The sequence below is a fragment of the Sander vitreus genome, chromosome 5 (assembly GCF_031162955.1).
Source record: "Sander vitreus isolate 19-12246 chromosome 5, sanVit1, whole genome shotgun sequence".
Taxonomy (NCBI): Eukaryota; Metazoa; Chordata; class Actinopteri; order Perciformes; family Percidae; genus Sander; species Sander vitreus.
In genome coordinates this window covers 31,776,532-31,800,256 of record NC_135859.1, presented here as the reverse complement: position 1 = coordinate 31,800,256, position 23,725 = coordinate 31,776,532, and the positions used below count along the sequence as shown (strand labels likewise).

Sequence of the window (23,725 nt, the reverse complement as noted above, 5' to 3'; positions counted from 1 at the left end):
TTTTAAAGCTGTAATTGCAATACTGCAATACCGTGAAACTGATATTTTTGCTGAAGGTTATCATACCGTCAGAATCGTATACCGGCCCATGCCTAAAAGAGATGTTCATAGGCACAAACCTTTCTAAAACTATGAAGTAGCTGAAATTAGACACCTCAGTTCTCTATTTGTCAGTTCTTTATGTTCAGTTGTTTTTTAGATTGACACATATTCTTGAACTCAAGAACTGTAAAGCCTTGTTTAAAGAGACAGATCTAACATTGTTGCATCTCTTGTCAGAATCTCTTTCAGAAATGTACCAAGTGACCTTTGTGGGACTTGCAGTGCTACTCTGTTCTTCACTCTTGACAAATGGAGGGAAAGTCTTGGTGTTTCCCTTTGATGGAAGCCACTGGCTTAACATGAAAGCCCTCGTTGAGGAGCTTGACTCCAGAGGCCATGAAATCACAGTGATGCGGCCATCAGACAGCTGGTACATCAAGCCAGAGTCCCCTCACTACAAGTCCATCACTATAAATTCCTCTGGTGGTTTTTCTGAAGAACGCTTTGGGTCATTTGCAATCACATTGATGAACATGCAGCGGGAAGGTGCTTCACTTTGGACTCGTTTATCGCTGGAGTTTGAAATATTGACACAGTTCTATCAGTTGCATGAGCAGGTGATTCGGATGATGCGGGAGATATTTGAGAATAAAAAGCTGATGCAGAGTCTGCGTGATGCCAAATATGATTTGGTTCTGACAGACCCTGTGATTGGTGCAGGGGTGCTTCTGGGTCACCGTTTGGGTCTTCCACTTGTCTTAAATGTGAGGTGGACTGTTCATGGTGAGGGACATCATACAATTGCTCCTTCCCCACTGGCATATGTCCCAATAGCCATGTCTCACCTGACTGACAAGATGACATTTCTCCAGCGGGTCAAAAACTTACTTTGCTATGTCTTCACACTGTTTCAAATTTGGTATGTCACAGACCCGAATTACAAACCATTTGTACATCATTACTTTGGAAACAATGTAAATTACATAGAGCTGTTTCAGGCGGCAGACATCTGGCTGATGAGGAATGATTTTACTTTTGAGTTTCCACGTCCCACAATGCCAAACATCATCTACATGTCAGGATTTCAGTGCAAACCCTCCAAGCCACTGTCTAAAGAACTAGAGGACTTTGTCCAGAGCTCTGGTGAACATGGGGTCATCGTTATGACATTGGGAACCCTGGTAGCAAAACTTCCTGAGGACATCACTGAGGACATTGCAGCTGCTTTCGCCCAACTTCCTCAAAAGGTGATCTGGAGGCACAAAGGCAAAAGACCATCCACCCTCGGCAACAACACCTTACTCTTGGACTGGCTGCCTCAAAACGACCTCCTGGGCCACCCCAAGACCAGAGTGTTTGTGGCCCACGGAGGCACCAATGGAATACAGGAGGCCATCTACCACGGTGTCCCCCTGGTCGGCCTTCCCCTCATGTTTGACCAGCATGACAACTTCTTCAGGATGAAAGTAAGAGGTGTGGCCAAAAACCTGGATATTGCAACTGTGAACAAAGATAACTTCCTGGAGGCACTGAAGGAGGTACTCTATGACCCAAGCTACAGAGAGAAGATGAAGGCACTCTCCAACCTGCAGAGAGACCAGCCCATGAAACCACTGGACCGGGCCATGTTCTGGATTGAGTTTGTCATGAGGCACAAAGGAGCGGCACATCTAAGGACGGAGTCTTACAAGATGTCAATGATCCAGTTCTACTCAATTGATGTGGTGGTGTTTTTGCTGGCAGTTATTTTGCTAGTATTTACTGTTTTTGTTTCTGCAGTAAAGTTTTTTTTGGGAAAAGTGTTTTCTAAAAACAAAGTCAAAAAAGAATGATCAATGTGTGTAGTGTTGGAGCCCCCCAAAAAGACTGACCTCAAAGGAACTCAGATCTTTATTTGCCAACTCATATCTATTTACTTTATCTAACATGTTACCTAAATGTACCCCTTATAAGCCATGTTCTTGCTGCAGCAAGACAGAGTGCATATAGGCTTTGTACTCTCCGGGTTCTGCAGGATCCGTCATGATGCTGAAATCCTTGATGTAATAAACCTTTTATAATCAAGAACAGTGTCAACGAAGTTCCTTTTCCACACATCGGCAACGCAGTGCTGCAACTTAATTTACCACATTACAACATTCCTACACTGGTAAATTCTAAAGAGGTCATGTTTCTGTTCTGTTCGTAGGGGTATTTTTTTATTCTCATAAACTACTGCACTTATTTGAATGCAATGAAATAAGATCTCTATCACTAGGGCTGGGCCGTTATTCAATATTACGTATGACTTTAGTAACAATATGATGTTGTCATGTTATTTTTTCCACAAATTTGTTTTCCAAATAATCATTTAGAGCAGGCTGTAAATAAAAACTCAAAAGAGATATTCATAAATTCATAGATCATCACTATCATTCTCTGACTTGAAAACAATTATTCATGCATTTATTTCCTAAGGAAAAATACTATTGTATTTCACTTTATCCCTGCCTAAACAATAAAGCATTGTCACCCATTGAAATTATACAAAATGCTGCAGCCAGGCTGTTAACTAGATCAGACAAAAGAGATCACGTAACCCCCATTTTAGCCTCCCTGCATGGGCTTTTAGTTAACTTTAGGATTGATTTTAAGGTTTTAATTATTACTATTTTTTAGCACAACATGGTCTAGCCCCAGCTTACTGTACATCTGTGAACTTGTATGCCCCTATCTAACTGCATGCGCTCTCAGATCGTACAACAAAACAACAAAGCTTTGCTAACAGTCCCCTGATCAAGACCTAAAATTAAGGAGATTGTGCTTTCGCTGTCAGAGGCCTAAAACTCTGGAACAGTCTAGGCATGGGCCGGTATACGATTCTAATGGTATAACCTTCAGCAAAAATATCACGGTTACCGGTATTGCGGTATTGCAATTACAGCTTTAAAATGTATAATTTGAATACAACGTTGTTGTTGTTTTTTTAAAACACACTGCACACTGGCAGGGAGAAGGATTACTAAACTGCAGTTTCGCTCCTTGACCACTCATTAAAAACAGCTCATACCTTAGGAACGGTATGACAGAAAATGTTAGTGGTTTTGAAACCTTGAAAACGGTAACCGGCCCATGGCTAGAACAGTCTTCCTGTTTAAATTAATCTTTGGGGAATTAGTTTACAGTGACATTGGTCATTAATGCTCCTGTAAAATCCAATCGCAAGATGGTCTCTGGTGGTTTTTGTTTGATTTCTGAACATAAATAAAGTTTACTTTCAATACAAATCCTTATTAATTTTACTTGATTTTAAGTAAAAGGGGAAATTTGACCCTAAACCTTTGGTTTAGAGTCAACGTTTGGATGATTACAGTAAACATGCACCGGGCCACATTGACCAAGGAGCATTTCTGCTGTTACTGGCACATAAACATAACAGGAGGGTTAATGATTTAACTATTTTAAGGGTTCACATGTAGGACAGAGCATCAAAACAAAGAGGAGAAAGAGTTTAGTATTAAACTCACTGTTGTACAGAGTAGAGAGGGAGGATTCTCCAGCAGTCATCAGAGGCCGGTCGTCCTGCTCCCTGTGTACATCTGCCTCCCTGTGGTGCAGAAAGGAAGGACTTCATGGAGACACAGAGAGAGAGACAGATGACCATACAGGAAACAGTATATTGTTTTGAATTTGTTTACTTTCTCAGACTAAGACAATTATATAAAAAGGGTGGTATGTCTGTGTTTCATGTTGCTGCTAAATAAAGTGTTGTCACAGAAGAGTTGCACTTGGAATGAATACAACTTATCAACCTTTATCCCAAAAAAAGCTGAAGACACATACATTATGCATTTGCCCAAACTAAGTTCAGTTAGGGAGTACAGTCACACGAAGGAAATTAATTCTTTATACTTAATTCTTGCTATACTTTTAAGTAAGTGTAAGTTTAAGTTTTCTTTTATTTTATTTTTGGCCTTTTTTACATGCAGACTTGAAGAAAGTCATCAGTCAGACAGTCCAAAAAAAAGCCTTCTATCATTGCATGATGGTTGATTATATTAGGCATGTTTCCATCCATCTGTTTCAGCGCTTATCTACAATTTGTGCATAGAAATACCTGAGTGAAAATGCCTGGAGAAAAAAAGCTGAAATGTTGCAAGTTTCTACTTGACCATGGTGGAAAAGACAGCATATTGAATAGGAGAAGATGCAATAAAAGCTGTCTATTTTAGACCTCCACTCCACCAACCAGAAAAATACAAAATACAAAAACAGCGTGTTGGGGGTGTTTGTAACCTCAATGCCCTCAGTTTGATTCCAAGCAGTGCTCTGGTGCTAGATTAATTATATAATCTTGTTATATTCTCTTAAATATATCCGCATTAGGGTAATTGCCCGAAACCTGCACTAATTAAAGAATCGTGCAACAAATGGAACAATGCAACTATGGAAACAGACTGTTGTTTCTAAGATTTGAACTCTGACGGTTCTAGAGGGGGGCCAGTGCCCCTTCAATATTAAGCCTGGACCCCCCTCTGGGCCCCCTAACTGTGACAAATATTTTCGATCTCGGCCAACATTACTGTCTTTAAGAGGCGAAGAGGGCTTAGTTTTAAAGCTGAAGGTATTAGTCTTATATGATTAGAAGATCTAAGGAATCTGTGCATACCAACCATATCATACTGGCTTGTCAGGCTAAATAACACTCCAAAGTTAGGAGGATTTGTTGCTTTTCTCTGTTTTATATAATTAGAAATTGTATATTTTGGGGGGTTGGACTGTTAAGCATTTTCATTTCTTTTCGTCATTTTCTTTTCATTATTTTCTCTTTTAGTAAAAACAGCGTGGCCTAGTGGTCGAAGATAAAAACAACTTAATGGCAACATCTGTCTTATTCTTTCTGAAATCCTTTGTTTCCTGTCACTCTCTACAGTGAACTTTCTAATAAAGGAAAAATGTCAATAAATATCAAGCAAATATAAATACATTAGAAATCTCCTGTGACCCACGCTGTGTTACTAAAAAACGTATTTCTCGTAGTTTGTGCTCATCTGAATAACACAAAACAAATGGAAATTGGAATGTTTTGTACATTCTCAGTGAAACCTTACCTTCTGGGACAGACACTCTCATCTCTGCTCCCGCTGCCATTTTTGAGCCCTTTGTGACAGGACGGGGGGCTGACGGCGGTGCAGAAAGATGTCTCCAGGTAGCTGAGAGGCAGCGTCCTGTTCACAGGCCGGTGAATCTGAGCGTTGCACCACCGGGTCAGAGCTGCCTTGCTCCCCACGTAGAAATGAACAAGAGCCGGTAAAGAGTCGAAGGCCTCGCCCTCCAGGCTGTACTGGACCCGAGTGTATGTCTCACCGGACTGAACCACCGTCTTCCTGATGACAAAGTGAAGTGTTTTCTGCTCCCAGTGGCTGGTGAGGACAAAGTCGCCCTGGCTTGACTGAGAGTCTCTGACGAGGAAGTCACCGGGATTTACGACCAGACTCTCGGACACCTGAGGGGACATGTAAATCATAAATTAATGTTGATTAATATTATGTAAATACACATAGAAGTTCAAACAACATATTGGCTCAGTGTGATGGCTTGACTTTTGGCAACATTATATTGTATTTGTCTATTGGAATAAAAATGCTGTCACAACCATTTTCAGTGTTAGTTCATTTTTTGTAGGTAAAAGAGAGGTTTCATTTGAGGTTAGTGGATTTTGGACGTTTGGATTATGTTTTGGTTGCTTCCTTTACTAGACAAACTCAGTCAATGCTTATAATCTACCACTACGACAAAAACATGATATTTATTTTCAATTAAAATAGTGTAATTTGGAAGGAGATGTAAATCTGTTTCTAATTCAGATTTATACAATAAAATAGGAAATAATTGCTTTTCAGATTATTATTTTTCAACTGGTGCTCTTTCCTGACACGGAGGACCCCCGGGCGCAGGGACACGAGCAGCGAGCTCTGTGGGACACAACAACGGGGACATGAAACGCCACACGCAACACACAACAACGGGACGGTTGTGGTTAGGAAAAGAAGAACGAGGAAAGGAACTGTCACACGCAGGAGACGCCGACAACAACGGGACGGTTGTGGTTAGGAAGAGAATAACGCGGAAAGGAACTTTAGTTTGACCTATCCACCAACTGTTGTTTGACCCATCCACCACCCCGACCAATCTCCCTGCGCGGATTTTCGCCTTATCAATACTACTTGCTACCGTTCTGTGATCACGAAATATGCTTCCCATTGAAGTACATTACTTTAAAATCCGTGCTCACCACACGAAAACACATAACAACATTAACGTGTTCAAATAATACAAATCAAATCAATAGATTCAATAACGTGACCATTTCACGAACTGCCATGAGACTGGGCTGTGAGCCAACAAAGATGGTTGGATCAACCCAGAAAGGAAAGGCAGGTAAGATAAGGTGTCAACCTCTAAAGAACAACTGCCTACAAAAGAATTACTACTGTATATGTTCTTCTTAATGCTGTTGTATTTTAATATCCAGGACACCTTTCTGATATCTGAGATTCTCAAACAGAAAAGCCGATCGATCAGGTCTCGCAGAATACTATATTCAATCATTCCCCTATTTGTCTAAATAATGACTCCTATATTAACACAGCTGCTTAGAGGGATCCCTTCTTTTTATTAAATTTTTTTTTTTATATGGATTTACTGATCAAGATTTTGCCTTTGAATTTTGAATCAGTTAAACTGGTCTTTGAGCAGCGCTCCATCTTGTGGTTTAACCACTGCATGACTCTGATTCCTGAGATTTTAAAGGAAAAATCCACTCTACATAATTTGTATGTAAAACTTAATTTGAAGGCAAGGTCCTATTAGCCAGTTTTATTTTTATTTTGGATCCTGTTGTCAAAGAACCTGCTTTCATTAAGCACTTCTTAGCAAAAGCAATCAACAAATCATTCAGGTGATGAATTACCTAAATGGCCAAACAAACCCCTTTAACGGGGGGAAAATTGAAAGAAGATGCCAACTTTGTACTTTGTTCCTAACTTAAAACAAAAACGAGTGACTTTTTGGGTGTATTGGTGGCTTTCTAGATTACAAGCTACAACATTTACAACAAGAAGGCAAGAAAAGCCCGGTGTGTGTGTGTGTGTGTGTGGGTGTGTGTGTGTGTGCGCGTGCGTGCGTGTGTATTACAATGTGGGGACATACAGTAAATCTGATAACTATGAGGACTCATGTCCCGTTTCGCAAAAAAAAAAAAAAAAAAAAGTCCTCACATGGCAAAACACCTAAAGTTTTAAATTGAGAATTTTTGGTTAAGATAAGGCTATGGGTTAAGGGTTAGGCATGTAGTGGTTATGGTTATCGTTAAAGGGATAGTTAGTATATTTTGAAGTGGGGCTGAATGAGGTACTTATCCATATTCAGTGTATTACCTACAGTAGATGGCGGACGGCACGCCCCCAGTTTGGAGAAGCAAGAACACTCCTGTCTGCTTCTACAAACTGGGGACATGCTGGTCATCGACTGTTCTTCTACTATTGTTACTGGTAATACACTGAGTATTGTATAAGTACCTCATATAACCACGTTTAAAAAAATACAAGCTATCCCTTAAAGGTAAGCCTCCAGCCAATGCAATGTGACAAACTAAGTGTGTGTTTGAGACAGACCTCCCAGGGGATCGGACCGTGGTACCAGGCGTGGCTCATCAGGTTGCTGCCGCTCAGCTTCAGCTCCTCCTCCAGCTGCTTCTTCAGTTTCTCCGACGGTGGCTCCAACCAGAACTTGTCTTTGGAGAACTTGAATGGCATCACAGGCACACAATCAGATGCAAAGACCCAACAAAAAAAACACAAAAATGAGTATAGATTCATTAGGCATGTATCTGGTTTTGGGTTGGAATCCAGACAAACACAGATGTCTACTGTCTGCTGCATATCTGCTGCTCCTGCATCTTGAAAAGCAAACCAGACTCCTTCAAAAAGCTGCTTGAAATGTGTGTATGTGTGTGTGTGTGTGTGTGTGTGTGTGTGTGTGTGTGTGTGTGTGTGTGTGTGTGTGTGTGTGTGTGACGGACAGCTCTAGCATTCCCACACTGGCGACACCAGGGGCCCGAGACCCAAACCCAAACTGGAGTCTTGTCCTCGTCGCCGTGGCAACATCATTGTGCGATGGGGGTCATCACTCAGTGGCGCTTTGTCTTACACGTCTTTATACAAACAGAAAAAAACCCCGAAGATACTGTATATCAAGAGTTTACACCCACGACGGGCTGGGAATGCTTTTGTTTTGGGACACACACACACAAACACACACACAGTTAGTTACTGTTATTACATTTCTTTATAGGTGACATGTTGTTTTTCTCCCTGACGCCTCCCACCCCTCGCTTTTTGACAGAATGGTTTGTTTCACTGGACTGTGAATCAAGGGTTGAACACCGGGCCTGGACCTCTTCAAAACAATATAGTGTGTGTGTGTGTGTGTGTGTGTGTGTGTGTGTGTGTGTGTGTGTGTGTGTGTGTGTGTGTGTGTGTGTGTGTGTGTGTGTGTGTGTGTGTGACCTGGAAGCCCCTAATGAATAGCTTTAATTTCATTGTCATTATCATTCATTGCCAGCTTGTCCCTTTCAGACAAGTGTGTTTGTCAAGTATCCAATTATAAGTCAATGAACTGGAAATTCTCTCGCTCTCTGTGTCCACCTTTTCCAGGCAGAGCTGCCAGCCAAATCGAGGCCGCCGCGGTTACCAGCAGCAACCACAGTGGCTTCAAAGTATTTCACCGCACAGGGCCGCATTCCCCAAGTCTTTTCTGTCACCCGTCCTGATTGAATTAGAGCCTGAGTGCCGTGTGTAGAGGATCACAGCAGCCCAGTTTTAATTTAACCTTCACTGAAAATGGTGCCATGGCTGGGAACAGAAAGTGTTTTGTCCAATGAGGAAGAGAAAATCAGAAAAGAGGAAAGCAGAAAAGAGAAAACCAGTATCACAGCTAAAAAGGAACGGACATAAAGAGTATAAGAGTGTTGGATTAAAATAGATTTAAAGTCATGTAAAAAGAAAGCTTACCTTCACATATTCTCCACTGCTGTCTGCCAAGTCCTGCATACTGAAAAACAAAAGAAACATCAAAAATACTCAGTAATGCCTTATTATAGGGGTCTGTAACCTGCAGAGGCTGTGCTGTACTCCTTTAGAGTCTTGATGTGTATGTGTCATTGAGTCATTGTTTTAGATTGCTCTTATATATTTGTATGGTTTCGACGGCTCTTGGGTTGTTTAAAGGTGAAATTTAGGTTGTTTCCAAGAGAAGGTGGACATTTTATTCATGGTTTTATAATCACATTTCTGTTTAATTCTGATTTGTGGCATATTTCTGTGGTATCTATTGCTGCATGTGTATCTTGTCTAGGACACTTTAATTTCCCAGTATGTTTCCGCCACAGAACTTTGGTATTAATTATGATGATAATAATTGACTTGAGAGAACAGTTCTAATTTAACCAAACGAAATAATCATTCATTGTTCATTTACTATTATCTAAGTTAAAGTAGCAGTTAATTATAATTTATTCAAATTAGATGTGTCCCAATTTACCAGTATTTTGCCTTTAGTATCAGATTATATATTTGTTTCCAGGAGACATCCTGGGAAATTATTAGGAAGTTGTGGGCATCTTAAAATAAATATGTTATGGACAACAGTCTCGAGTAATGAATTAGATCTTAACACCAAGCTGCTTTGTCAGGATTGTGTGGGTGGGGTTCGATCAGATTTGATTGACTGTGCATCTCTGTGGTAACTGATCACATTCAGATTTTTAACACAATAACTTTGACTAAATAAATCTCAATCAGAATCTTATCAGAGAATAAGTAAACAAGATGACAAATCTGACCAGATATTTAATTACAACTTGGGTGGCATGAAATATGACCACAGGAGCATTTTCCATCCTCATATCTAAACATAACAGTTGCAGTTTTAAATACGTTGCAAATGTTCACAACGGCCACAGTTTGGTTATGTTTAGGCACCAAAACTACTTGGTTAAATTTAGAGAAAGGTCGTGGTTTGGTTTTAAATCAGACGCTACTTCACTTCAGGTTACGCACGTGACACGGAACATGATGTTGCTTTGTTTGTTACATAAAGCTTAAAAAAAACTTGACGTCTACTTTTATTTATAAACGGGGCACGAACCCCTGTCTACTGGTTGAAAGTCCTGTTTGTTTGACCCACCCACCACCCCTCCTTACGCAGACATTTGGCGCTCTTATACTTTGTCACCTTACTGGCTGCTTTTCTCCCGTCATAATTACTACGGCCACTAGAGGGCACCCCCACTATAAATGTAAATATCATTCACAATGGCCACCAGGGTAGCACACCTGGTAGAGCGCGTGCCCATATACAGAGGACCAATCCTCGACGCAGCGACCGCGGGTTCGACTCTGACCTGCGGCCCTTTCCTGTGTGTCGTTCCCGCTCTCTTTCCCCTTTCATTTCTAAGCTGCCCTGTCACAAATAAAGGCCTAAAATGCCAATAAAATATATACATTTTATTCGCAATTGCTGCTTGAACAAACGCCTTATGTGCGGAGGACAGTCTCCAATTTGGTCGCTAACAAAGAACTGTTGAGGTTCAATCAGTACCCAGCAGTGCTGTAATAGTCAAGGCAGAACATGCTGTTTTCCTTCTGTCTGTCTGTCCTGTTGCACAACTCTCTGATAGCAGCAGTGTGTTAATGCGACAACACCCAGCAACAGCTTGCCACACAACAAACTCCTCCGGAGAGGACGGGGAATATTTCTGCTGCTGTGTGAAATGTCATATCTGCAGTCAGTCTGTTTTTCAGGACTGAAGCAAAGGAAACTTCTTTTCTCCCCAGATGTCCATCCAGTGATCACACCAGCTGGCTTCTCACCAGGTCTGAAGGCTCTGGGATCCAAAAAACTCCAAAAAGCCACACATACGAAGGAGCACAAACACGTTTAACCGATGTTAGAAATAGGGGAAAAACAAATTGCAGTTGCATGGTTTCTTTCTACAGCACTGCACGTTGGCTATGTGAAACTTTCTTGGGTTACTCTGCTCCTCGACATGCTGCATATTTCCATGGGTAACGTCAAGGGAGGTGACCTTTTGTTCCCAAACACAAACTCTGACAGCAAACACACACACACACACACACACACACACACACACACACCCACACACACACACACACACACACACACACACACACACACAGATGGGAACGCACAAGTAAAACATATTGCATGTGAAACTCCCTGACAGTCAAAGGCTGCATTTACAATCTTATGTAGCGGATTTCATTTCTTGATTTACTGCTTTCATCTGTATGGAGCTCATCGGGTGACATAAGTTAAACCGTTTTTAAAATATTTTCATAATAAACAATGGTTTAGGACGTGCATGCATTATAATAACACGTTTTGTTTTGCTGTGATCATGAAATAATTAGATAACAGATCATGAAATAATAGGAGTTGAAAAAGAAAACACGTTTGATTTATTGAGATCATGAAATCACTTCCTCATGATCATGAGAAAATATCTTATAACATTTTATCATCTGGCCCTCATTACAAGTGAAACACTGGGTATTAGTTTTTTGATTATGTTGTCAATACTGCTTGCTGCACATAAAGAATATATTTTTAAGGTTTAATGTCAGCCTACTGTACCCACAGCTTGTTACAATATAGGTTTGTATTTTATGTCAATGTTAAAACATTGTAGCCTTGTTTGTTGGGAAACAGTTTTATCGCTTTACTTAAATGTCACAATTTAAAATCAGATTCTATATGTAGTCTATATCCTAGTAATTCTGGGAGAAAATATGATCAAATTGCTGCTTCTCTGGAGAGCCGATGTGCATCCGCTTTGGGAAAGAGGAAACAGGACAGAGGTATCTCTACGATTTTGACGTGTGGAGAAGCCACTGGGTGTGTGTCAGTGTGTGTTGACCTTTAGTGTGAGTACAATTACTTATGGTTATTTGTATGCCTTTATTACAGACAATAGAGAGATTACAGGAAATGAGGTGAGGAGAGGTGCAGCAAGGTCCCCAGCTGGACTAACTAACCTTAATAGAAGGTACAATCTCCTGCTCTCTATCTATCTTTCTTTCTAGAGGTGTCTCGCTTGTTTGTTTTCCGTTATTATATCTTCTTATTGTCCACATCAGCTGTTTAATAACCACCTTATTTACGGCAGAACACAGCGCTGGTTCTGGAAGCGAACAATGTAACGATCCTACAGTTTATGTTGTGGCCACCAGATTTAATTGTTTCAACTTTGTTTCTGAGATGTTGTTTTGTCCGTCATCTTTGTATGTAAATACTACAATACCCATGAGCCTTGGCCGCCGTTGCCATGGATAAAACGCCAATCAGAGACATAAAACAGAGTGGTCACGAATTCAAAACGCTTCGTCATTGTAGCTGAGAACAAAACACGGTGCCATAGTGACAGAATTCTTGCCAAAACTGATTAGGCGGGGTGTCTCCACTATAAAACACTGCAGGACACCCTGGACTTATTTTACACATGGTCGTTCACAATTTATATAATGTTTATTCGGATACGTATGTTAACCTGAGTAGCCAAATGGTTTGTTACACAGAACCATCTGAGAAGCCATCACTGGAAACGGGCAAGGCACTTTCAAAAATACCTGGCAGGTGATTGGATGAACCATCTGCCATATCGTTGTTGTTTTGAACGAAAAGTCACAGCCGTCACACACATAAACCACGCCCGTAGCTGCCAGTAGCTCCTCACCGGACGCTGATTGGTTCGGTATGCTGGGTGTTCAGACACAAACGCGTTTACTTGAAGCCTGACAAGATGGATTTTCGTGTGATATGTGATCCCGCGATTCTCGCGTGATCTCGTGACTACGCATGAACCCGGCTGTCGTGCAAGTTAACAGGTATGTAGTATAAACCAATAATAATGTACCACTGTGCATTTATAAGCTAGGCTAATTTGCAATGCTGGTACTGAGATCGGAAAAAAAAAACTCAACACAAAAGAAACATAAGAGACAGTATAAAACACAGAATTAACAATAGGTAGGCTACATACATTAAAAACACAGAAATCAATAAGAAAATACAGACAAAACAATAAAGCACCATAAAACAAGAAGCACCAGAGCATTCATGACTACATGACTGCTCCCTCTTTATTAAGGGTCAAAGGTTTCAGTTTAAATGTTCCCAGTCAGGATCCAGTTTAAAGCTTTAGTGCATAACGTTTTGATATTAATGAACGTCCGTTACATTCAAGCCATTGCCAAATGAGTTGCTACAAAGCTAATTAAGACTATCAGCTCCACACAACTCTCTCTGGATTTCTCAGTACGACTATGTTCAGAAGATTGTGGCGACCGGTGACTTTCCCGCGAAGAAACTCGAGTGAAGATAATTACCTCTTCTGAAGAGTGCGTGATGTTTTTTTAATCTCTCCGTGTCCTCCTTGGCTACTAGCAACTGCGTGGAGGAGGAGTGGGGGCGCGTGCGCCATCACGGAAGGCTTCATGTGGACGCGCCGACAGTGTTGACAGAAACTACGCACTATAGCTTTAAGTTCTGTAGCAAAAACTATTCCACATGTTTGATCCACCGAAAAGAAAAAGCTAATCGTCCAAGTGAGGATTTACGTATGTAGGGACACCTTACCAATTCCATTATGATGATCAAACAAGCAGTTCCTTTTTTCAACAATCTGATACAGTGAGATCAGAAAAAAAAATGTTACAGCCTGAAGATGACATTTAGACTGTACAGTAATGACTGTATCATGAAATCATAAAATATCTGGTGTCATATATCAAACAGCTAACTGTTAACAGTCACAGATCAAAGTAAGGTGTAAATCCGGTCAGACAGACAAGACAGACAACAGCCTGCTGCATCTCTGCCAAAAAAAAGCCTTATCACTATTCTCATTGAGAGCAGAGCAGGATCAAATTCCTCCTCTTATGTAACATACATACAGTAGGCTACAGTCCAGTCCAGTTTCCTCCTGCTCTCCTCCAGCACAGACACAGACCGACAGACAGACAGACAGACAGACTGTGGACCATCCTGGTCACCCACTGACTTCAAAGTCGACTAGTTGTTGTAAATGTTTTAATAGTCAGGAGCTTTTCATGTTTTATGGCATCAAACTAACATAAACCATGTGTTTGTTTCCGCTCTAAATGCACAAAACACAAACCACACTCCGGAAGAAAATGATTCCAGTTCAAATATTAGCCTTAGAAATGTAGAAAAGATGACTGATGTAGATGACTCCTGGGGGAGTTTAACAGATATGACATTCTTCTTCGGACAGTGACTGTCCCAGATTAACAGCAGCGTACTGACTTTATATTAGTAAGTAGCCTATTCATTTAGTTATCAATATTAGTTGTCTCACCTTATATCTCGCTCGCCGCAGCGGGCTGTCCGACAGCTAACGTCCCCAACTTCACACATCTTCTCCCGCACAGTCAGAGACGCTCTGCCGCTGAGTGTGAACCAGTTAACCGACTGGACCACAGCGGGCAGGCAGGGAGCGCACTGCGCATGTCCGCTGCAACAACTACTATGTTGGCTGTTTTAAAGCCTACTACAGTTGAATAAATATCACCACGAAACGTCCTTAGTTTAATTAGTTTTTTGTATTACAAGTTTTCGGAAATGTCATGTTTGAATATGAAAATGAGGCATTATAGGATAAATCTACATGCGCAAATTTAGACGAAGTGTTGTAAAATAAATGTTTTCTTTCCACTAGTCTGAAAGAAGAAATGTTATGGAAGCAAAATAGCCCAAATTCTCAAAATTGACCAGTGCATGAAAAAAACTAGCTTGAAGTGTCTGGCCTTAATGTATTTTAAACATTATATTGTTAGGCTTTATCTGGCATAGAATATTAGGGCAACTGTTTATTAAAACATTCTTATATTAGCATGACCTTTTTCTTGTAATATGACTTTACTGTAGAAATATTAACATTTCCTCTTTTAATAATATTATGACAATTAGCCTACATAGAAAATACTTTATTCTAACAACATTACGACTTATTTTCATGTAATTATCATAATACACTTAAAAGTATTATGAGTATGCATTACAGTATTTATATTTTGTTTTTATCTCTGTTGTTGGTATAGTTATTATTGTTAATTATTCAAAATACAGCCTATATTTTTCTGTTTAATATAATATGTATAATAAAATTATGTTTTTAACATTGTAAATTGTAAGGTTATTTCTGGACCACCTGCTAGGAGTTAGATTATTGCCTTTGTTTATTTGTTTTCTAAAAAAAAATATCTGCCAGTGCAATATAAATGTAGCGTTCCACCAAATCAAAACAAATAAAGTTTTCTTAAATTTGTTAGGTCTATTTGTCTTTATACTGTGGCAATCTGCCTTATTCTGACTTGTATCAAGAGATTGACATTCTACTGACCACAGGTTGATATAATCTCATTGCCATGGCAGATTATTCCTGGTGTTGCTTTAAACCTTAAATCCTCTGTTTATAGGGCATGGCCTAAAAATAACAGAAGAAAAACCCACAGACAAGGGCTCTTCTATCTTCTGAAAGTTCAATAATAAATAAATCCTCTTTCTCACCTGTCAACATGCTTCACTTCCTGCGAGCCCGTCACAGACTTGGTGGTTTCCTGTGTAGGCCTACTCGTGGCGCCTCGCTGCCTCTCTGTGTGGTCACCCACGTGGCTGCGAGCTACTTCAGCTATCGGATCCATCGGAACGTAAACATCCTGTGGCAAAGCCGCTTTGGTGCCATTGGTCGCCATGTTAAAAGGCTCTCTTACAGCTCTACCAGTTTCTAAAGCATCCCTGCTCTTTGACAATGACCCTGGGCTCCTAACGGGGTCCACTGAAGGATCATTGAAACAGCTTTCAGGTGCTGAGGTCAAAGGTGAAGCCTGGCTGGGTGGCGGGGTGGCGGGCAGCGGCCAGGCCGGTGCAGAAATGGGCAGAGGCCGGTCCAGACTGGTCGAACTGAGGCCGGACAGGGCACCGAGCAGAGGGGAGTCTCGGACATGTTCCCCCGCCTTCGACTGACTCTGCCCTCCACTCACCAACCCCTCCTCCTTTTTCTTCTTCTTCTCCTTCAGCCCCCTGCAGCTCTTCTTCTGTGTCTGGCTGCGTGGCACAGTGCCCACATGTGTGTACATCTCGCTGGAGCGGGCGTAGCTGGGGCTGTGGAGACAGGCCTCCATGTCATCCACCGATTGTTCCCCCGCTGCTGATTTGGCACCGCCGAGGCTCCCATCATGCTCTGGGACTGACTTGATGTTGGCCTTCTCCGACTGGCGGCGGTTGGAGAGATTGGTGAGGCTCCCAAACCATTTGAAACCTGAAGAGTAGGAGGACGTTAATTAGGGTTGACACAATCATTCCTTTGTCAACATCATAATGGGCCTTAATGACTTTGAGACTCAACGTGTAAATGAAGACATATAAATAACAATAAAAGAGGGAAAAAACAGATATGTACTTTTACACTAAAACTTAGTAGATATGTACTTTTACATTTAAAATGTACTTATAGACACTAGATATAATTTTGGCTAGCTGTGGAGATATTTCACTCTGAACCAAAGAGTTCTTGGTTCGTTTTGAGATCAGTCAGAGGCTGACACATTCTCTCCAACAACTCCCCCAATCCATAACACCACATAGGTCATTTGTTCCAACCCTCTATACGACCCACAGGAGCGTTTCCTAAATAAGCGCCCTTACTGGTGGTAGGAGATCAACACATCCTCATACCTTAACGTAATGGTCGCAGTTTTAAACGTGGTAAACGTGTGAAACGGTCGCAGTTGGGTTATGTTTAGGACACAAACTAGGTTAGGTTTAGGAAAAGATCATGGTTTGGTTTAAAATAAGTAGGCTACATTTGTTACATAACATCATTTACTTACGTACATTAAGTTATGTACGTAATTTCAAATAAGTCAGTGTTTACTTTTGGTTTCACACGGGACACGAACAGCGTTCCCCTGAGTGAAAGTCCTTTGGTCGTTTGCCCCAACCATCCCGACCTCTTCACTAAGCGGACTTTGGCGCTCTTTATACCACTGCTCAAACTATTCTGACCTCTGACCCTGCAGATCTCCAAATTCATTCACTTGTCATGTGAGTTTGGCATCATTTTATATTCTGTTCCCAAGGCCCAGTCCACATGTACATTGGGTATTTTTTTAAATGTAGCTTTTTCTGTGCGTTTTGGCCTTTCGTCCACGCTAAGTGTCTTTTAGGTCACTGAAAACGAATCTTTTGGAAGCTCGTTCCAGGGTGAAGATTTTTATATACTCTGTTTTCAGTGTTGTGGTGTAGACAGGGAAAACTGAGTTTTTCTCTCGTGGCGTCAGTGTGCGCTGTTATCTCCTCATTGTGAGGTGTCACAAATGATGCAACGTTTTGTGCAATGGAGGACGTGGCCAAAGTAGTGCAGGTTCTAAACCACTAAGAGGACTTTTTTTTTTATACATAAATGTACAGATACTCCATGTTTTCTTGAGTTTTGCTGACTTTATAGTCAAGTGTGATATTAAAGAGTATCTCCACTTCACTATCAGTCCACACATATGAGTCCCCTCTTCCTCGATGCGCCTTTGCAGTCAGGGAGACTTCCGGTAAAAGCTTTAGGGTTATATCTTGAGAGCACATCAATTGTTTGTTTGTTTGTTGTTTTTTGCGTTTTTATTTGGACAGAGATGGTTTTTTTGTTTTTTTTCATGGTCTCAGTCAGGTACATTAGTCCCTTTGTAAGATGTAGTCGTACATTTTAAAGACAATTAAAGAATAACGTTGGACCTTTGGGCCACCAGCGAAAACAGCAGCTGCAAACATTTAATTTTCACTAAGTCCTGTGAAACACAAAAAAAATGTTTTCTTTTCCTTGGAGTCAGCTAAGGAATGTTGTTGTACCCTCATCTGCTAAAACTCTCATCGTTTCTATTCTAAAGCGCAGCCCCTCAAGCTCTCAGCAGTGTTTGATTATGTTTCTGCCCCGGGGACCTATTAGACTCCGAAAACAGCGACGGGTATTTATTTCCTCAGCTAAATATAGACCTATGATTTTGAGAATGAGAGAGAAGGGAGAGGATGGAGGTGCAGATGCAAAGAAGCTGCATTTGTTTTATTTTCATGTTGAAGCCAGATATCTCTGCTGAACTTTCCTGACAACGTTCACTCAGTGTTTTTTACAGTGAAAGTATTAGAAGGAATTTTTATTAAATATTATTTATATCTCTACCACAAACCGAGAAGCAAGATTTCCATCGGACCTCAGGGATATTTCTTTTAATTAGAATTTTTTTTTTTTTTCACTGCCTCCTTGATGGTTAAAGAAATAGTTCAACATTTTGGGAAAGACACACTTTTTCCCAGGCGGAGAGTTCGAACAATACACCTTGTTCAAACAAGATATGTGTCATTCGGTGAGCTTTAGAAAGTTACAAAGTTAGGTTAGCTGTTCCCCCCAGTCTTTATGCTAAGCTAAGCTAAGTGGCTGCTGGCTGTAGCTTCATAATTAAGGGACAAATATGAGAGTGGCGTCGACGTTCTCATGTAGCTCTACTAGAAACCAAATAAGCACATTCCCCGACATGTGGACAGGTCTTTTTATACAACAGTTCAAGTGGATTCAGAGTTTGGACAAACTCTCAATAGAATCCAGCTGACTAGTCTTAAATAACCTTTGTATTAATTCGTTTAGGAGGGTCACTTTTGATGGAGCAAGGATAGCAGTTTCCCCCCCTGCTTCTAGTATTTGTGCTAAGCTACGCTAAACACAACTCATAAAAGTGAAACTGACTCTGGAGAGGAGAACATGCAGCAGGATTTCCCAAAATGCTGATCTGTTTCTTTACTTGATACACATGTTAATATATTAAATACTACCATACAGTGATAATCCAACAGGTTCTCACTCCCATCTCGTAAAATACGGACGCTTGGTCAGGTGTCTTTGTCATTGTTATTGACGCTAAAAGTCTCCTTTAGCATCATATAACGCGCCTTAATTAAACGCGCTTGGTCGAGACTATTGGTGTCCCTTTTGACGCAGTTAGGTTAAGGAAAAGGTTTACGCTTCCGTGACATGCGGGAATAACGGGACAGTTAACAAAGAAAGCGACTTTAGGAAACGTGACAAGCGGGACACGAACCCCGGTCTCCTGGGTAAAAGTCCTGTGTTTGAATTTCGGCCTTACATACTACTCGCTAAACCCCGTGTAGCTGCCTGCTCTCCCCGGTATGTTATACAAACACGCTGAAGGGCGCCATTTTCGTCGCTTCAGACGCTGACAGCCACTGTCCAAACGTCCGTATTTTACGAGTTCGGAGTGAGAACGGGTTGGTTAATATTTTTTTGGGTGGAAAAAGTGAGAACTGACCTGTCTGAACACTTTATAAAGAAAAACTATAGGTAAAGACACACAAGGCTTTAAGCTTTTAAGAGGGGTTTTAATCATAGATCATAGATGAACTGGGAGTTCTGACATCCTGTAAAGCTCAGAGAATAGCAACACAGTTTGTTTACTGTCCTAAAGTTTCTAAACTGGACTGAATGGCTGGCCTTCAGATGCATCATGGGTGAAATTCAGCTTTTAATAGTGAACAACTATGATGTCAGCCAGCAGAAGACGAGAAGCACAGCTAGCTGTTGTCCGTTCAGGAGAAATTTGCTTTCTTTTCTTAAACTCTGCTCTCAGCCGCGCCGCTGTCCATTCAAACTGCACAAAGACACGTCTATGCTTCATTTACAATGCACCAAAAAACTGTTTGTGAGCGGAACAAAGAGCCAACAGACAAACACACACACGCACACACACACACTCACACACACTCACAGTGAAACAAGTGTCTTTCTTTTATACTGTAGGATTACACAAATAAACTTGCATCTGCCTCTTTTCCCTGACTCGTAATATAACAATGTCTCTGTCTCTACTGTAGAATCACTTCCCAGTAACTCATTACATTTACTCAAGTACTTTACTTAAGTATAGCTTTAAGGTACATGTGCTGTATATATATTATTTATAGTATTTCCATTTTCTGCTACTTTACAGTTCTTCTCTGCTACATTTCAGAGGGAAATATAATTTTTACTCAACTACATTTATTTGACAGCTTTATTACTTTTAGATTAAAATAGTACATTACAAATAATATGTTAATTCAATACATTCTTAACTCAGTAATATGAAGGAGATACCGTGTTCTGTTTGTAACCACAAATCAGTAAATCAGAGGAATAAAACAAAGTATTGTGATTGTTTCACGGCGATTATGTTCTTAACCAAATAAATAAACACACCCACACCTCTGCGGGAAGGTGCTGCATTGCCGGAAATTGTGTGAATGCAGAGCGTCATCCTGTCTGTTACTGTGTGCCTGTCAGTTAAACTTGAATGTCAATGTGTTGGGAGGTTGAATGTGGTTTTTACTCATTCTGTGTTTATCTGTGTGTGTGTGTGTGTGTGTGTGTGTGTGTGTGTGTGTGTGTTCACATAGTTCATTTTAGAGGTTGAATGCACTTTTGATCCTAGCATGGAGGAAGCTATTTTGACCAAGGTCTTTAAATACCAACCACTCCTAAACACCATCTCAGAGCTCAATAGGTGCCGACTATTTGTTTTCATATTTGGTAGCTTAGGACACACACACACACACCGGCTGGTTGTAAAAGGGCTTAATCAGCTTGGGATGCCCAAAAAGACGGATAAACGGCTGTGCTCTGTCTGCTATCATAGGCAGCCGCCATATATGGCGAAGATGCTGTTACATCTACCCATAAGAACAGAGGGGTAAGCTTATGAAGACCTGCTGTATGCCAATGGCCCATGATTTTGTGTATGTATCTATAATATTTATGTCCCTGTAAATTATTCTTTTCAAGTTGACTTGAATAAATTGTTATGTGTGTGTGTGTGTGTGTGTGTGTGTGTGTGTGTGTGTGGGGAGGACTTTTAGTCTATGCGTTGTTACATTTTAGTCGTTAGCAGCAGTGGAGGAAGTACTCAGATCCTCAGATACTCAGAAGTACAAGTCGTGCAGTAAAATGTCTCCTGTGACTGATATTATTTATGGCATTATTAATACTGATGCATGAATGTGAGAGCAGCATGTTACTGTTGGAGCTGCACGAGGTGAAGCTGGTTTCAACTACTTTATATAGTTAGTTTTATAGTATATAGTTTTATACATCTCTTTATAGATTTTTCTGTGATGATAAAGTAAAAATATGTTATTTTTGTGCTATGGAGACATATATATATTCATACAACTTTGGTCTTACCATGTCTGGTTTTTCTCTTATGATAATTTGTGGAAATAACCCCCCAAATATCCTAAATTTTGAACAACAGCATCAACTAAGTAAAAAAAAGTTAAATATAACTTACTCAGTTTTCGTTTGTTCATGGTTCAGACGTGGACTTCTTGATTTATTCAATGATATAAGAGTTTCTGCCACTTGTGACTGCAGTGTGATAATGATGTCGACAGAGTGACACTGCTTCCTGTCTTCTGAACACAGCGGAAGCGTTGGGGGTAAATTTTTCGAAACAGTTTTCATGTCATGTTGATACAATTAGATGACAAGTCACGTTGTGACTTCACACTGGAAACGTCAGTCTACAGTCACTTTGGATGTTTTTGACAGGATATAAGATGTGGATGTCCATATTAAGGCCAGAAAAAGTCATTTGTGATAAAAAATTAAACTTCAATAATGCCAAAAAATGTATACAAACCTGAATTTGACACACATGGAATACAAGTATTTCGACATTAGGGATGTTAGATGCTAAATACTATCAAGACTCCTCAAATCCAACCAGGGGTGATTCTAGGATCTGACCTTTGGGGGGGCTCAGCCCCTAATGAAAAGTTGATAGCAGTTAAGCTAGGGGGGTCCGGGGGCAAGATTTTTTCTTTTTTTAAACCCTTAAATCATGACTTCTTGTGAGTTTTGGGGAAATAAATAGACAGATTGAGACATGCAATTATGACAAACTATCAACAGATTCAAGGCATCTGCTGTGAAAAAAAAGATGGCAACTACAAAGCATGATTATTGCAGCACACATACCCAGGGGCGTCGGACTGGGGAGACTGAGTACCCAGGGCCCTCATGTGAGGAGGGCCCAAAAAGATGCTAGAATTAATAGCTGTGGATGCAGGGAGGGGCCCATAGGAAATGCCTTTCTACAGGGCCCAGAATTTTGAGCTACGCCCCTGCACATACAGTACCTTGAACTGGTAAAATAAGCCTTAACATATTTTTAGATAGGATTATTCATGTTTTTTTCTGCTGTTAATTTGCAACTTTTTCATTTACATCATTGATAGAAACTGATATGGTTATACAGCTAAATGATGAATAATCTAATCTAATAATGCCTCTGAACCAGATGGGGAAAATCCAACATCTCTTTTTCTTAAGAGCCTAGTCCTCCATGAAATGCATATGTAAATATAATGAGAATGGAATATTTTAAGTGTTTTACATGTTTTTGCCCATACAATATATGTCCACTTTCTCACCTGGTTCTTCCAGGTCCCTCTCTTTGTCCACTCTCTCTCTATCCTGCTCTCACTCTCTATTCCCCTCCCTCCGTCATATCACTGACAATCACATACAAAACATTTTGTAATCAACTAGAAAATAATCAAATAAAAGAGAAAACAAAAAACACAGTAGTCCTACTATATATATATATATATATATATATATATATGTGTGTGTCTTATAGGCTACCTAGCCATTTTCTCACCTTGTTCATATTGCTCTCTGCCCTTCTCCCTCTCTATTCTCCTCACTCCTTTGTGCTGTCAACCAGAAGGCAAATGTAATCGACTAATCAACAGAGAATGTATCGTGTGGCTACCAAAGGTTATACATTCACCTATTTATAACATATGTGAATATGGGGTTGCTGTTCAGTGCAGTGGGATAATGTTAAAGGCTTATCTTATACTTTCTCACCTGAACCTGGCTGTTTTCGTTTAAAAAAAAGAAACGTATATCCATATATGGGGAAACACAGTTTCAGTTTCAGTTCTGATATGAATGAGTCTGATGATCCGTCAGGTCGAATTATTTATTTTTCATTTGTATTGACAGTTAAAAATAAGAAAGTGTCTGGTAGGGAGTTAGCGGTGCTCAAGCCGTTACGGCAGGCTATTAATAGCACCCTTTAAAAACTTGTTATAGGCTATTCCTAAGCTACATTTGCCTACAGTTAGCAATTTTGTCTAACGTTGCACAACAAAATTGGACTCCGTTGTGAATAAGGTAGGCTAATTCAGATATAATTGCCATCATTGTGATCAGGGAATTACAGATTGGTTCCACAAATACTACACCTGTAGCCTACTTAACGTGTTCATTCGATTAGATTTAATTTTCCCTCCATTAGCCATACCTTTTCAGTGGTTGAAAGTAGCCATACTCTGACGACCGAATTCCCCAAAGTTGACAGGCTGTTGACTTTAGGCTACAACTGAGCTGAGCCTGTCGTCACAGTCGTCATTTATCCTATCCCATCGCTAAAATTAGGTTTGCAGAAGTAATAACGTTTGAGCACTAAACGATTTCACAAAATCACAATGATAAGGA

General features: G+C 40.4%; 1 protein-coding gene and 1 pseudogene across 4 annotated transcripts in view; one reads left to right on the top strand and one right to left on the bottom strand.

Moving 5' to 3' along the window:
• The window catches only part of sh2d3cb (SH2 domain containing 3Cb), a 38,962-nt gene extending 15,283 nt beyond the window's left edge, over positions 1-23,679 (bottom strand). Inside the window, exons 1-6 of one of the 4 annotated variants that reach the window (XM_078251491.1) lie at positions 23,532-23,679; positions 15,694-16,444; positions 9,096-9,135; positions 7,698-7,826; positions 5,133-5,527; positions 3,549-3,649 (exon numbers count right to left, since the gene is read on the bottom strand). In XM_078251491.1, coding sequence (XP_078107617.1) covers positions 3,549-3,649; positions 5,133-5,527; positions 7,698-7,826; positions 9,096-9,135; positions 15,694-16,307 — 1,279 coding nt within the window. In that variant the 5' untranslated portion in view covers positions 16,308-16,444; positions 23,532-23,679. Of the gene's footprint in view, positions 1-3,548; positions 3,650-5,132; positions 5,528-7,697; positions 7,827-9,095; positions 9,136-14,482; positions 14,591-15,693; positions 16,445-21,506; positions 21,625-23,531 lie in introns of those variants that run through there. The other 3 variants (XM_078251489.1, XM_078251490.1, XM_078251492.1) reach the window with 3 other exon arrangements.
• Positions 294-2,090, top strand: LOC144518661 (UDP-glucuronosyltransferase 2B31 pseudogene; annotated as a pseudogene).
• Positions 23,680-23,725: the final 46 nt, after the last annotated feature.